General features: G+C 40.0%; 1 protein-coding gene across 5 annotated transcripts; it reads left to right on the top strand.

Annotated features, from left to right (window-relative positions):
* Positions 1 to 894: 894 nt before the first annotated feature.
* cxxc5b (CXXC finger protein 5b) lies at positions 895 to 14,308 on the top strand. Of its 5 annotated transcripts, none has more exons than XM_043257966.1 (3): positions 895 to 1,350; positions 5,654 to 6,680; positions 12,618 to 14,308. In XM_043257966.1, the coding sequence occupies exons 2-3, from the start codon at positions 5,856 to 5,858 to the stop codon at positions 12,660 to 12,662; spliced, it is 870 nt and encodes a 289-aa protein (XP_043113901.1). In that variant the 5' UTR covers positions 895 to 1,350; positions 5,654 to 5,855; the 3' UTR covers positions 12,663 to 14,308. The 5 variants fall into 5 exon arrangements, with proteins under 5 accessions (XP_043113901.1, XP_043113904.1, XP_043113903.1 ...); XM_043257969.1 differs by lacking the exon at positions 895 to 1,350 and adding an exon at positions 2,076 to 2,428 and having other exon boundaries at positions 5,654 to 6,688; XM_043257968.1 differs by lacking the exon at positions 895 to 1,350 and adding an exon at positions 2,077 to 2,428 and having other exon boundaries at positions 5,654 to 6,688; positions 12,621 to 14,308.
* Positions 14,309 to 14,721: the final 413 nt, after the last annotated feature.

Below are 14,721 nucleotides of genomic sequence, written 5' to 3'. Positions count from 1 at the left end.
GATATTTATTTATTTTTAATTATTATAAGTATTTTAGTTATTTTTATATAGCCTGTAATATATATATTTATATAAATTTATATATATATATATATATATATATTTTTTTTTTATTATATATATATTTTTTTGAGATAATGTAATTATATAAAAGTTATGAGGGGCTTTCAAGTGCCTTGTATATATAATATGTGAATATGCTAATCATATCAAAATGATTCCGCCAGTCCTGCCGTGGTATAAATAAAATGACCAAAGTACCATGTATTTGGCCACATCTATGATGTAATAGCATGGTATTTACTGAAATACTATGGAGTGCCGCTCCTTACAAAAAGTACTGTGGATGTACCGTGGAACAGTTGCGGTGTGAGTATTAAGGGTCGTATTGTACTTCCAAGAACACAATAGTATGACCGTAGCCAATGTCCAAAAACATGGCAGTACCATGGTGCTATTTTGAAGGTGCCTTAAACACCATTGTATTTGAATATAGCAATCACATAGTAATGGTCTATAATATACCACGTTTTAGGAAACTATCCTAGTATTCTTTAATAGTATTTAAAGGAAATATGGATACAATCATGCATTTTAAGTACAACCCTGTATACGTGTCAAAAAATGTTAGTAGCATTACCATGGTGCTTTTTAGTAGCCTAGGCTTCTGTGATGTAAACACCACGTGTGGATATAGTAATCATTGTATATTTTTGGACGCAACCATGATGGCAGGCCTATTTCTGAAGTGCCTCGGAGAGACACGATAGCCTAAATACCACGGTATATTAATCTGCGTTAATACAGCGCTTCCCTGGTATAAAAGCAGCGCCTTGCACGCGTGTAAAACTTAATCCCACACGCTCAAAATAGAGTTCAGCCTTTTGTGAACGCAGATAAAAAAAAAAAAGAAAGAAGCGTGATTGGAAGCGAAGCCGTAAAGTAGCGTCACTTCACTCGAGCCTAAACTTTCCCGTTAATGCAATCGCGGAGGACTGTACCACGCAGCCCCCCTCAAACCCGCAGCCGGCAGCAGCGCCGCGCTGATCGATCCGCATTGATCGTCCCTGACGAGCTGCTCCACTTTCCAGCCAATGCACGCTCGCCCGTCTGCGACTGGGAAGAAGCCCGAAACGGAGGAAAATTTCTGCCGCCCTGGCGGTGTCACTTCCCCACACTTCAGCTGGCCGCCTGCCAGACACACAGGACGCTCACAAGAGGTGGAGTGGACTCCGAGCGACGAGGAGGAGCGTCTGCGAGCGACTGGACCGACGGACAGATGGACCCGCGGCACAACGGCTTCTCGGTCACGGGGAAAGTCGTCAAACACAGAGAAACACGACGACTGCGGTAACGAGTCCGGTCCCTTTGATTGCTGCGGAAAGACTCTTTAAATGCTGCCTGTTATTAACAATTAAATTAATGCATTTATAGGTGAGGTCGTTTATGGGTGTTCGTCTCAAACACGTGTTATTAGCCTAATTAAGCTATTTTTAATTCGGATAATTAATTTAAAAGTGTAATTAATTAACACACTATGGGTAGTTGCTTTACATTGCATCAATAGGTCGCTTTGATATGCATTAGTTATAAAACAGTTAATAAATGAATATTAATGCTTTAAAACTAAGTAAAATAAACTATGACTAATGCAGTGTTGATTTTAAACGCAATCATTAAAAAAATGCGCGGCTAATATTAAAATGAAAGATTTAATAAAACAATGCCTGTTGATTTATTAATTAATGCATGCATTATTAACGAAGAGGATTAAATATAAATGTGTGCTACAAACAGTAGCAAACGGCAAAAATACGCCGATGATAAAACATAATAGGCGGCCGTTGTCGTGGTTTAGTTTTCACGAACGTGCAATTATTAATTACCATTTGCATTTTATTTTAATTAAGGGAGCAGCCGACGGGGTTGTATTTCAGATGAGTGAATGCCGGAGTCGTGTTTTGCATATTAAAATATCAATCAGCCCCAAGTTCCTGGAAAGCGTGAATGTGCTAAAGTTCTGATATAATAAATCAATCCCGAGCGCAGCCAACAGCCATTAAGAATGGAGTCAACAATGGGCTGAGTGTCCAGCCCTCTCAAAACTATACTTCATTCATTATTCCGCTCTCATATGCACAGAGACAGACAGGCTCGCCGCAGACAGCCCTCGCGCTCATCCACACCTCTTTAAGGTTTATTTATTTTTTCCCCGACGGAAAGTCCACTTCGGTTTTTGTGTGAAGCTCCAAAAATCTATGAAATGTGTTTGCATGTTCTTCTCCGGGCGCGAGGATGTGGAGGTGGGATAGAGAGACGCGAGAGGCTGGAGGAGCGCACGCGCTCGCTCTCGGACAAAGTGCGTTCTGCGTGTATCTGCCGGTGTTTGGGCTTTATTGAAGGAAACGGCGAGAAGAATTCAGTTCGGGTGAGCATTTGCTTTCGTTCGGCCGTTTTACCTTTTATCCTCTCTCTCTCTTTTATATAAATCTCCGCAGCGCGTGAGAGCACCGGACCGCTCGGACAGTCGGAACGCTCCCCTCGGCTCACGAGCTGCGCGAATGAAAAGACGCCTGTGTTCGCGAATATGCAGATACCCTATGTTTATCAAAGCGAGGGCAATGAGACTTTGTTGAAGACTGTTCAAAGTTACAATGACATCCAGCCGAGACGAATAAGTTGGCAATGAAATAACAAGGGAATGTGCTTAACCAACGCGACGTGTTGGCGCATACCGCGCGCTGTCACCATAGACACATCGGTCGAGATGAGACAAAAGGGATTTTGTTTTACTTTCTAAATGATCGGCGTTACATCTGCTTGACGATTTGCCCATATGCATTAGATGCAACGGTGCAACTTTGCCACGCGTAACCAAATAGGCGCACGGAATAGTTGCATTTACGGGTAGCCTGTTTGTTTGTTTGTTTGTTTGTTTGGCTGTGCCGTGGTCACCGTAAACATGCTATTGTGACATTTCCCTTTTTTATTGGTTGTCTGGATTAAAATACGAGGGATTTGCCGAGCGGGAATGTCTGAATTATTCAGAATTCCTCTTGGAGAGAGAGGTAAGTATGAATGCAAGTTATATGTGCTGTTTATTATTAATCCATTATGAGTTACATGCAAACTTTTTGTGCGTGGTGCGCATTTGCATTCGCGTTCCTTAAATAATCCAGCCCGAATATATGCAGTTAATCCGGGTGTGTGTTTGGGATTGATCTGGGAAGGGTTTAATTGAGGTGATTGTTTGACAGAACATGCAGAGCTTGATAAGCAGGTCATCTTGTTTAGCCACAGTTGGGCTATTTGTGCAGGTTTGGCTATTGTTCCCTGGTGATGTCCAGATCTCTCTACGTCGCGCTATTGTCCCTCTGGCTCGCCGCAATACTGGACACAGCAATTTCCATGTGCATGTGAGCCTCGTATGTTTGACATGCATTTGACATCGGGCAATTGCTGAATGGGCATTTTAACTGTTGCTAGGAACTTATTTATCTGTAAGCCGGGTCAATAATTTACTGGAACCCTCAGTAGGCGCAGCTTTTGTCCTGGTTTACCTGCAGATGAGGGCTACCTGTCTCCAGTTTTTATTCCCATCATGACTCCTTGATGTGGATGTGATGTAATCGTAATTGATATGGTCATGTGTTTTGCTAACGGATAGGGTTCTGTGTAAAAGTGTTTTAGCAGATAACTTTCAGCAAAAGTCTGCCTCGCATGGTTTTAATCGGGTCAGATGTATTATTTAAATATGACCGAATCGACCAATTATCGTATTTTTTATTTTTTTTAATTAGCGAGAAATAGCCCGCTGTAAATGTAAAAGACTAGTTATCGCCGTTGAATAGCTTTATTTCGGAACAGACGCAAACTTTATAGTTTTCTTTACAAAAAAAGCTAAGTCGCCTTTGTTTTTGGCTGATTTGATCACGTGTTGACCGATTGTGACAGCATGCTCCTGCACTGGGGCAAGTTGTCACAATGAAATCTGCCATTAAATAACACAGTAACACAGGTATGAACCCAAAATAAATCATCAAAATGAAACAAGTGTTAAATCATTATGGCATTAAAGCTTTGTTTAGCTAAGTTACTATAACCATGTGACAACTTACCCCAACCCATTTTTTTAATGAAAAATACTCTTTTTTTTACGCAATATTTAAAACCAACATTTACCATCTTATAGTTACTGAGGCAACTAGTCCCAGTGGGACAACAAGCCCCACTCCCTTACATTTATTTATTTATTCATTCATTCATTCATGCATGTTTGTATGAATGAATGGCCAATTACCTCATCTTCACAGACAGTCACTCACAACCTAAACATTTTTTTCTCTAACTGTTACCAATAGCATGATTTACTGAGGCTCGGCAGTTAATTGAAATGTTAAGTCGTTGATGAGCGTGTGTACGTGCGTCAGTGCGGCTGAGCTTGCACCTAGACATCCTGATTTCACTGTCGGCTCACCCCAGGGGCTTTGCGCTTGAGCTCACGATTCCGGTTTCGTGATAGAACAGACCGCCTGTGGACCCTGATAGACGTCTCTCACTGAAGGGGAATTGCTGTCACAAGGAACGGGCTTTTGCACGTAAAGGTTATGAAATATAACAATTTAACAGACTCAAACCATCCAATTCAATATACACACAAAATCTTTTCTTTTTTTTTCCCCGTCATGAGCTTCAGAGTCAGTTTCGGTTCCTTGGAAGAACATCGAACAAAGTGTAATTGTCACTAAATCAGATATCTAGGACAGATATTATGTATGAAGCATAAATGTGGGCTCAGGAATCAAAATGGGTCAGATGAGGCCACAGCGAGCAGTAGGTTATTTGTCATCGTGAACTTGCACCTATTTCAGCCGGGCGAATAATAAATAAATTAAATTGGATATGTTTATAGGTTCATTTCGAAGGAGTATTAGATTGGTTCAAATGTTTTTTTTAGCAGTTACATCCTTAACTGCTAAAAAAAACATTTTAACAAATCTAATACTCCTTCAGGGTCCGACATAATAAGTGTGATGATGTGCCGTGAGAAATCATACGCATAATTAATTTAGCGGTTGACGGGCGAGGCCGATGTGACGGGTTCTCCGTGCTCTTTTAGGTGGCGATATACACTACTGATTGAAAGTTTGGAATATATTTTTGGTAACAATTCATTTTAAGCTCTCCTTTTTGTTGATGTTACATGTACTTACCATCATAATAACAATAAAGAATGCATAATTACATGCACCGTGCAATTCTAACCCTAAGCACATAGTACATGTAGTTAATTAATATTATTTAAATGTATAAATAGTGTTTTTTTTTAAGTAGTCTCCTATGCTCAAGCTGAATATATTTGATAAAAAATACAGTAAAAACAGTAATATTAAGAAATTGTATTATAATCAATAAGTTTTCTATTTTCTTATATTTTAAAATGTAATTCAATTAAAATAGAATTATATATTAAAATAGAAATATATTAAAATAGTTTTTTTAATGGAACAATATTTCGTCGATTTCACTGCTCTATGTTGATCAAATAAATGCAGCTTTGGTGAGCATAAGTATAATCTGAATTATTCCTCCCTGCATGTGCCATACGTTTAATCAAACCACTCTGGCTTAAACCTCTGTCTTCCCTTTCTAGGATACTCAGGCCTTAGTGAATGGATCCGTGAGATGTTCTTGAGGCTCGACTAGTGTGGACCGCCGCTCCAGTGGTCTGATTCTCCAGCTGTGCAAACGTCAATCTCATCTTGGCTTTGGTCTTGGTAGGAACGTTGCAACTCTATCCCCTGTTCATCCTAAGCTCCCTCATCTCCCTCTCCCTCCCCCTCACGCCGCGGCCCATGTCTGCCAGCGGAGGGTCCATGGAGGGAAGTCGAGTCGTAGACGATGAGGAGGCGCAGGACAGCTGCTGCGGGGATGAAGACTCATCCCCGGTGGTGGAACGGAGAAACCGCAGCGGCATCATCAGCGCTCCGCTCAGCAAAAGCCTGAAGCGCTCCAGAGCTCTCTCGCAGTACATCGCGACCTGCTCGGCGGCCGCTGTGGCCAGTGTCGCGAACGCTAACAGACTCGCCCAGAGCTCTATGGTGGCGGCGGGCGTCAAAGCTCACCCCACCGCCAGCCAGCACAGGTCACAGGTCGGGTACGCCAAACTGGACCGAGGCGCGTTAGTGTCCGGCCTTCTGGACTCTCCGAGCGGCCTACATCTGGCCCAGGCCGCCGAGCTCCTGCGAAGGGCGGGGATGCTGCTTCCTGTCAGCGATCCGTCCAACGTCAGCGTGGGCGGGGACATGGAGACGGTCTCGGCTTCTGATTCGCTGGGCAGTGTGATGGACTTCCCGTTGCTTGGCAACGGCGGAGTGGGCGGGAGTTTTCCGTATCACCCCGGGCTGTTCATAATGACGCCGGCGGGAGTGTTCCTCGCCGACGGGGCGCTCTCCCAAATGACGGGCACGTCGGAACACCAGCAGACGCAGAGCGAGATTTCATCTGCCATCAGCGCCAACGGGAAGAAGAAGAGGAAGCGATGCGGCCTGTGTCCACCTTGCCGCCGCAGGATTAACTGCGAACAGTGCAGCAGCTGCCGCAACCGCAAAACCGGCCATCAGATCTGCAAGTTTCGCAAGTGCGAAGAGCTCAAAAAGAAACCTGCCGGCGGGCTGGAGGTAAGATGGTGAGCAATGCACAGTAAATACATATATCTTATCAATAAATATTAGCCGGACGCAAGCTAGCATCATCTGCATGGGCACAAAAGCATACTGCAATGAGCTAAACCAGTAGGCCAGACTTTGATGCTCATGCAGATGTTGCAAGTTTGCATAATTTCTTGATTCTCTTCCCTCATCTCCTTATCGTTTCCTGTTCGCTCTGCTGATTCTATGGATAAAAGCAGCAAAAGTTGATAATAAAAGTTGCAAAGTGTTTTTCAGTTGATGACTGAGTGCAGTTTAGTTCTTTACATAGTGGATTAATGGAAAGTTATGGATTTTATGATGAATATTTTTACTGGATTTTACTATAGTTTGTGTTATTTTAGCACAGTTAAATAAAAAAAAAAAACACTTTAAAACTATTAATGCTGTAAAACCATGAACTCTGACACTTGGAAAATGTGTAAGTATTTTCTAACTTCTAATCTAATTGTATCTAATTTGTTTGTCACAATGTTATAATGGCTGTACTGTTTTACAGCATATATTGTGATTAATTTGGTGAATTAATCTGGGTATTTCGTAATTAATTTGGTTAGAATGTTTAATTGATTGACAAGCCCTAGTGTGTACAAACAGTGTACATAGAAATTAATGCTGCTTGTGTTTCATAAATGTTAGCATATGAATATTACTCACGCTGACGAATGACAAGCCTCATGTAGATTCCCATCTCTCAGGCAGAGTAACTTGAGATGTTTCTGCCTTGTTTACAGGCAGGTTCAGGTGTGGGAAAATTAGCTCTGAGTCTGTGCTGATGTAAGCTAGTTAGGGTCTAACTTTGTGAGAATGGTGTCATGGTAAGATCGGTCTAGTTGGTTGCTTATTTTTCTTCTTGCATAGAAAATGTTAAGGCATCATGATGTTCCGCAGGTAAGGTTCCCCTTCACTGTCCACTGTGATGAGATGATTCAGAGTTTCAGCTATCACATTTAATGAATTTGAATGAATGTGATGAATATAAAATGTTGAAATAACACAATGTTCCAGCCAGGCACAACGCACAAGTTTCCAGCATTAAGTGTTCTGTCTTTACTCAAAGTGTTGAATGTGGGACTTTGGACCAATGAGATTTCACAGTGGGCAGGGCTGCACAACACATCAAGACAACAGAATATGATGCTTTCAAGTCAAGTCATAAAGAATGTATTTAGGAGCTCAATGGACATGAATGGTAAATTTGTTCAAATAATTATTTTATTTACAATAAACCTGTTACATATCCCATATTAATGTGTGTAAACATATTGTACATATATAGAGTTTTAAAATATTTGTATATAATTTTGTAATCATTATTTTTAAAATATATTTTTCATAATTTCTTAAAAGGTATTTTTGATATTTTAGTCCAAGACTAAGTAAAAAAACGACTTTGGAAATAGCATACAAAATATTTACTCATATTTATTACATATAATCTATTTCTATTTATTACAAAAATGTATATGATATATATATATATATATATATATATATATATATATATATATATATATATATATATATATATATATATATATATATATATATTATTCCACAATAAACAGATTTCACATTGACTAAAAATAAAATTGTAATTTTGGTCATTTGTGCAATTAAATTTACTTTAATAGGTGTAGTATTGTAGGGGGAAAAAAACTATACAAAAAATTACACGTATATAAACTTACATCCTATATACTAAATGGCCCCGCCCACAAGTGAAAGCTCATTGGCTCAAAATCCTGCTCCATATATCTTTATATTAAAAATGAAAAAGGTTTTTACTTAATGCTGCAAACTTGTTCTAAATGTTTGACTCAAAGGTAAAGGTAATAAAAATCATTTGTGAATGTACACATGGGACATTTTCACAACATGGCGGCTTTCATCTGAGCATATGAGTTTGTTTTCATGCATGTTCACATACACGCATGTGCATGTGTGTGTCTCTGTGTGCGTGTGGCAGCCTCATACGGTCCATCTGGCCTTTGCGTCTGTCATCTGGAGCGCCAGGTGTCAATGTGTCCCAGAACCCCTCTCTTTCTAGCCCTCCAGAGGCCCTGAACCGCATGTGTGTGTCTGTTTGTGTGTATAGCGTTGCAGGAAGAGGCAAACACAGCCCTGGTGAAAGTCATTATGAACTGCGTGTGTGTGAGAGGGGTTGTGTTTACGTGTGTGTACTGACCACTGACCAGCTCGGTTTCTCCGAGAATTACAGCAGTGAGGAGGTAAAGATTGAGGTGTTGGTGTGCGCCAGAGCTTAGAGGTCTCAGTGTGTGTGTGTGTGTGTGTGTGTGTGTTTGTGTCTATATGAAGTCTAAGGCCCGAAATACAATCATGGAAGAACACGAATGCAAACGCTTCTAGCTGTTTTCACACTTTGTAGAATTTGTAATTATATAATGTAAAACAAATATGTTGCCGCAAAGAGCACTATAGAAAATTAGCATACATTTGTAGCAACAGTTTCAATATAATATCACTAAACAGTTTAAAGTCAGTTAAACTAGAAATGTGTTTATTGATAGGTAATTAATAAGAGGCGATCCACACAGAATATTTTTTATTTGACTTTTCCAAGACATGGAAATGAGCAGTGGAATAAAAAAAACAAGGATTTTTAAGGTTACACAATGTTTTGCCGCTTATATTTATCTAAATTTAAATAATGACAACTGGCCTAAATCACTATGAAAAGCCGTAGAGACGGATTTCTTAGGAAACCACATACTTTTGTCATTCTTCTGTGCTTACTTTTTTTATGTCATATCTGTAAATACTTAAGTTCAGGCTACCAGCTACTATATGCAGTGGAAGTAGCTTGAAGCTACAACAACTTAGAAGCCCTAACTGAAACGAATTTGCAAGCTGAAAGGCAAAGCGATAATATCCACAATAAAATGTGAATCAAAATATATGAAGAGAATCACATGTAACAGTTTCTACTTTGGTCTGTTAGCCTATATTCTCATTGTTTGCCTATACTTTATATAGGCAATATTTTTTTGCCTGCGTATGAATATATAAATCTATATTTTTCGCACCGATAAGGCAATCATCTGTAACCATGAGCACAGTGGAGTGCCTAAACCCATCAGATTCATCCATGCAGAGCTGAAGCGCAACTCACATAATGACCAACACAATGTTCCTCTGTAAGTTAGTAGGTCTGTGCTTCAAAATTGCTGGAGGGCCAAAAGTTACATAGTGTAGCTTTAATTTCAGAGTCACATTTTTAGAATGCTGTGTCATGCGGAAGCGCTTTGGGACAGCGCGCTAGTGATGCATTTGCATACTCATGTAGTGTATACTTTTTACCTAAAACCTTGTTTCACGCGCTTCGTAATAGTCCCTAGATGTTGCTAGTTCCTGTACTGGTTGGTCACTAGCTGGAGCTGAGTTCTTGTAGCTCTAACAGCAGACCACGGCACTTGCGACATCAAGGTTATGGGTTCGATTAACAGATATCATGTGTGCCTTGAATGCAGTGTGAGTCACGTTGGATAAAAGCACCTGGCTAGTTTATAATAGTAAATGCAGTTACCATAATAACACGCATGAACATCACTACCATTAAGATTACATTACATGAAGTCATTCAATCAGTTTTTTAGTTCTAAAAATTTATATTCTGGAGAAAGCAAATGCATACAAATTGCATATATTTCTCTGTGTTTGTGTATTGTGTGCTTTTATTGACAGTGAGGCTGGACTGGTTGAATAAGGCATAGAGGACTTATAGAGTTTAAAGAGCCGTTATTGACAGGTCACAGTCAGTGGTGTGGGGGTCTATTGACTTCTTGATGTGCGTTTGTGTGTGTGTGTGTGTGTGCTTGTGATGGATGGATGTGTTTTCATATGTAGGGTCCTTTTATGTGTTTTGAGCCAGGTTAGGCGTGTGTTTTTTGTGCAAATCCCATTCGATTTCTGTCCATTGATCTTACCTTGCATGTCATTGCTTGCAACTTTTGTTGATGTGTGTGTACTGCACGATGACACATCTCACTGTGTCCGTGTGGCGGCCGGTATCTTGGAAAGTCCCTGATATAGCTGGAAGCGCTAGGAGATTGAGTGGGCGGGGCCTCAGACATTGCCCGCCAGGCCCCACCCCTTCCTTTTGTAGAGGAATCTCAGTCTCACAGCCGGACGGCTAAAAGTATTTTAGGAACAGCGTGCGTGTCGGTGTCTGTGTGAGAGAGCCAAAGCCAGGGCGACACACAATATATCAACATATCAGTTCCTTCTTACATTTACATGCATGTACTCTTTGGACACTTAACTAATGGTGTTTGCTAAAACAAATATCACTGTTAATATTGCTCATACTGTTTGTCCTATAGACATAACTGTTTTCTCAATCAAAACTTATTGAGAAGAGTAAAAATATTTTATACTATACTATACTATACTAAGTACTTATCACTGCATAGCAACACCCTAGCAACCACCAATAACACCTTAGCATTGTTGCGGCAATGAATTCTATGTTTATTAAAGACAAACTTAAGTTTTCAATAATTTTTTTAAATACGTCATTGGTCTAATATATATGTGTGTGTGTGTGGGGGTATGGGGGTGGGGTCTGTGGGTGTGTTTACTGATAGAAGGCAGCATTTAGTGTGTCTCAAAAAAAGTGTATCACGCAAAAAGTTTATATAATAATATTACTAATATAATTAGTTATTGTTGTTAAAAATATGGCATAGTAGTTACAATACTAATGCACTAACTGCATAAATAATAGCGAGTAGTTTTAATAAAAATAACAACAGTAATAATAAAAGCATAGTGTACATTCTAAATATTTATTTTTTTATAATAATAATTATTATTTATAAATTCTGTTATGTATATATTGAAAATATTTGTATTTTATTTATTTTATTTATTTATTTGTAATTTATTTTTGTCAGAAAATGTAAAATAATTAAAATGGCATAATAATAATCATTTATTAGTATTATTATTTTGTTGTTTTGTTTAATTATTGTTATTAGTAAAATCTCATAATTAATACTGGTTTTTTTTTTAATACAATGGTAATTAATTTAATTTAGTAAAAAAATCTAATATAATAATGACTACTTAGTTATTGTTATAAAAAGTGGAAACTTATATATTAAAATCAACTGTATTAAAACATTGTCTGCGTTTAATGTTTATGGTGCTCTTGATTCGCTATTCTTACTGTCTTTCTTGACTAAGGAGATGATGGGTTAAAAAATAACCTTCGAAATTAATCTGGTGAGTGTTTGTGTGTGAGTGTGTGTCTGTCCGTGCACTCACGCTCTGTCTGATTGGCCATGTGCATGGGCCGACAGCCCATCTGTGTTGGCTTGTCTATGGGGTCGATGAGGGAAAAGGGGGTCTGGATGCGTGTGTGCGCGCGTACAAACGCCAAAGCCCTGTCAGAGAGTAATGAGAGAGTGGGAGAGTGTGTTTGGGAAACAGAGAGAGGGACTAGGTCATGTAAGGTGAAATCATTGCCTGTGCATGTTACTTCATGATGAAGGGAACGCTCCCTTCCCTCTTTTTCTCCCTCGGTCCTTCGTTCTTTCGTTCTGGACGTCTTCCCAGGAAACGTTGCCGTTGTCTCCACTCTCCCAAAGTCCCACAGCCATAGACTACCCCTGCCCAGTCCCAAAGCAGGCTGGGAAAAAATCTGCCATTTGCACCACTGCGGTATTTCAGCCCTTTACGGTCTTAGCAAGTCTGGCTCCGCAGAAAGACAGGGATTTGAGACAGAAAAGGGAAAAAGGTCTGGAGATGAGGCTTGAGAGTCCAGTTTAATGAGACGCTTCCCATTTTCTTACTGCTCCATTGTTAGCGTTTATGTCAAATTATCAATGACTCATGCTGTTTTCTTTCCTTGTTTCCTTCCTCTGCCTTTCCTGTCTTTCCAAGAAGGTGATGCTGCCAACCGGAGCTCCTTTCCGATGGTTTCCGTAGGGCAGCAGGACCCTCCCCCCATGACTTCCATCCCATAATGAAGGACTCCCGATGGACGGCGACGCCACTCCCACTCGGAAAGCTGTGGCGCTTGTAAACACTGGGTGCAAACAAACAAATAAAACAAATAAAAAGCGGAATGAAAGCACTATTTGAGAACGAACATGTCCTGAACCAAAAATAAACAGTGAATGGCGGAATGTCATTCCGTTTTTCTTTTTTCCTGTGTTCCATTTCGGAACCATCTGAGTTCTACTTCGGAATCTTGCCCTTTATTGGATGCTCTGGAACTATTTGCCGCCAAATGGAAAACGGACAATCATTTTTATTTGTGTGTTTAGTGGTTTTGTTTGTCCATGTGTGGAGAAATGCCGTAATTTCGTTTAGAGAATGTAATCCCAAGGCTCTGTTTTAAAGCTTGTGATAATTAAGGAGCACTATTGTAATTTAGCACAGTGGTTCTTACTGACTGCCTCAATGTTACAATTGCCTTTTTATGTTAAGGTTTTTTTGGGGGGTTGTTTGTTATTTGATTTGTCATTCAGTTTTCAAGTTGCTCATTATTTGATACGAAGACGACCATGAAAAACGCTCTAATGTAGCATCCCTTGTTACAAACATGCCTGAAAGGTCCTTTTGGGCTTGATGTTCTGTTTGTTTGTTTTTAAATGCTGTAGGCCTGCTGGGATTGGAGGGAAGGTGAAGCCGATGTAACTACACTATGTAGACCAGCTACGCGTAGGACCCGCCTCCTTTTTCTTGTAGCCTCATTGGATTGGTCAGATGGAAGACATGGCCCTTAGCAGACCAGGACCTCCGTAAATTCAGGAAATTATTGATGTGTAATGATAATATTTTTATGATTAGAATGTTTTATTGCTGAATTACCCCACTGACCTGATCTCCAGTACTCCTTTAAGTCCTTTTCACATGGTTTGCATCATTGAACATTCTATGATGTTGTTCTATGATGCTTAAAGTTTAACCTATTCCAATTTAAACTGCATTTGTCATTGAGTGTTCGTAATACAGACAAGGACTACCAGAGAATACCCCATTGTGAGCTGTGCGACACAACATCTGTCCAGAGCATTATAAGAAAAGTTTCCTAAACTGGTTTGACTAGCAATTTCCCTTGTTTTAAGCTCACAAACATGTTAACACTTTCATTTTTCATTGTGAACGGTTCTCTGGTTTCTTTCTACCCAGCAACCCAGTAAACTCACCCTTCTGTAAGCTATTCGTAACGCGTTGCACATGAGCGTCAAAGCGCGTGATGCTTTTGTTGAGACACGCATTGCCGCTATTCATGTGAAAGGGGCTTAAGGGCATCCACGTAACATGGACACCAAGATGGATAAGTGACTTTTTTTTTTTTTTTTTTTAGCTGTAATTGTCATTTTGGTGTTTTTTTTCCCTTCTTCTTCATGCTTGAATTCTACTGAACAGGTTCGCCCCAATACTGATCTAGATTGAGTGAAATGCACAATACCAAAATGAGTCAAAATCAAAACAGCACGCCGTTCCCGTGCCATATGGGGCCAAAATTATCGGTCTGCATAAATGAATGCATGTATATGTGTCCAAAGCCAACCATTCTGAGGTCTTGGCAGTCCTCAATTTAATAAACAGAGGTGCAAACCAAATATTCTATAGTCGTCGTCGAAATATGTCATTCTATAGCATGCTGACAACCACCATTATTACTTGTCTTGAGCTTTAGTCGTGATGTTAAGCTCTTTGAAATACGCTCATCCGATATTTTGGTTTCGCTTTGGGTTTGCCTTCACAAAGAAAGTCATGGACTGAGGAAGTCATGTGAGGTGAAATCAATGAGCACTCATAATTTTCCTCTGACTGAACCGTGTGTGAGTGTGAGAGTGAGTGTGTGTTTGTGTTGTGGGTGGGTTAAACCAGTGAACTGAGCGTGATATTTTTGTCCGTGGTGTAGGAGTGAATGAGAGTGTGAAAGCTTTTTTTTCTCTCTGCAGGCCGCGTCTGTCTGTCTCACTCCTCGTGGCCATCAATCCGATGAGAGCGAGCGAGCGAGCCAGAGGGC

Source organism: Puntigrus tetrazona, chromosome 14 (assembly GCF_018831695.1).
Source record: "Puntigrus tetrazona isolate hp1 chromosome 14, ASM1883169v1, whole genome shotgun sequence".
NCBI lineage: Eukaryota > Metazoa > Chordata > Actinopteri > Cypriniformes > Cyprinidae > Puntigrus > Puntigrus tetrazona.
This window is presented reverse-complemented; position numbering and strand designations above follow the sequence as displayed.

Excerpts from the sequence above, each read along its gene's own strand:
- cxxc5b (XM_043257966.1), top strand. The coding sequence starts at position 5,856 with ATGTCTGCCAGCGGAGGGTCCATGGAGGGAAGTCGAGTCGTAGACGAT. Across the intron at positions 6,681-12,617 it reads AACCTGCCGGCGGGCTGGAG|AAGGTGATGCTGCCAACCGG; the intron begins GTAAGATGGTGA and ends TGTCTTTCCAAG.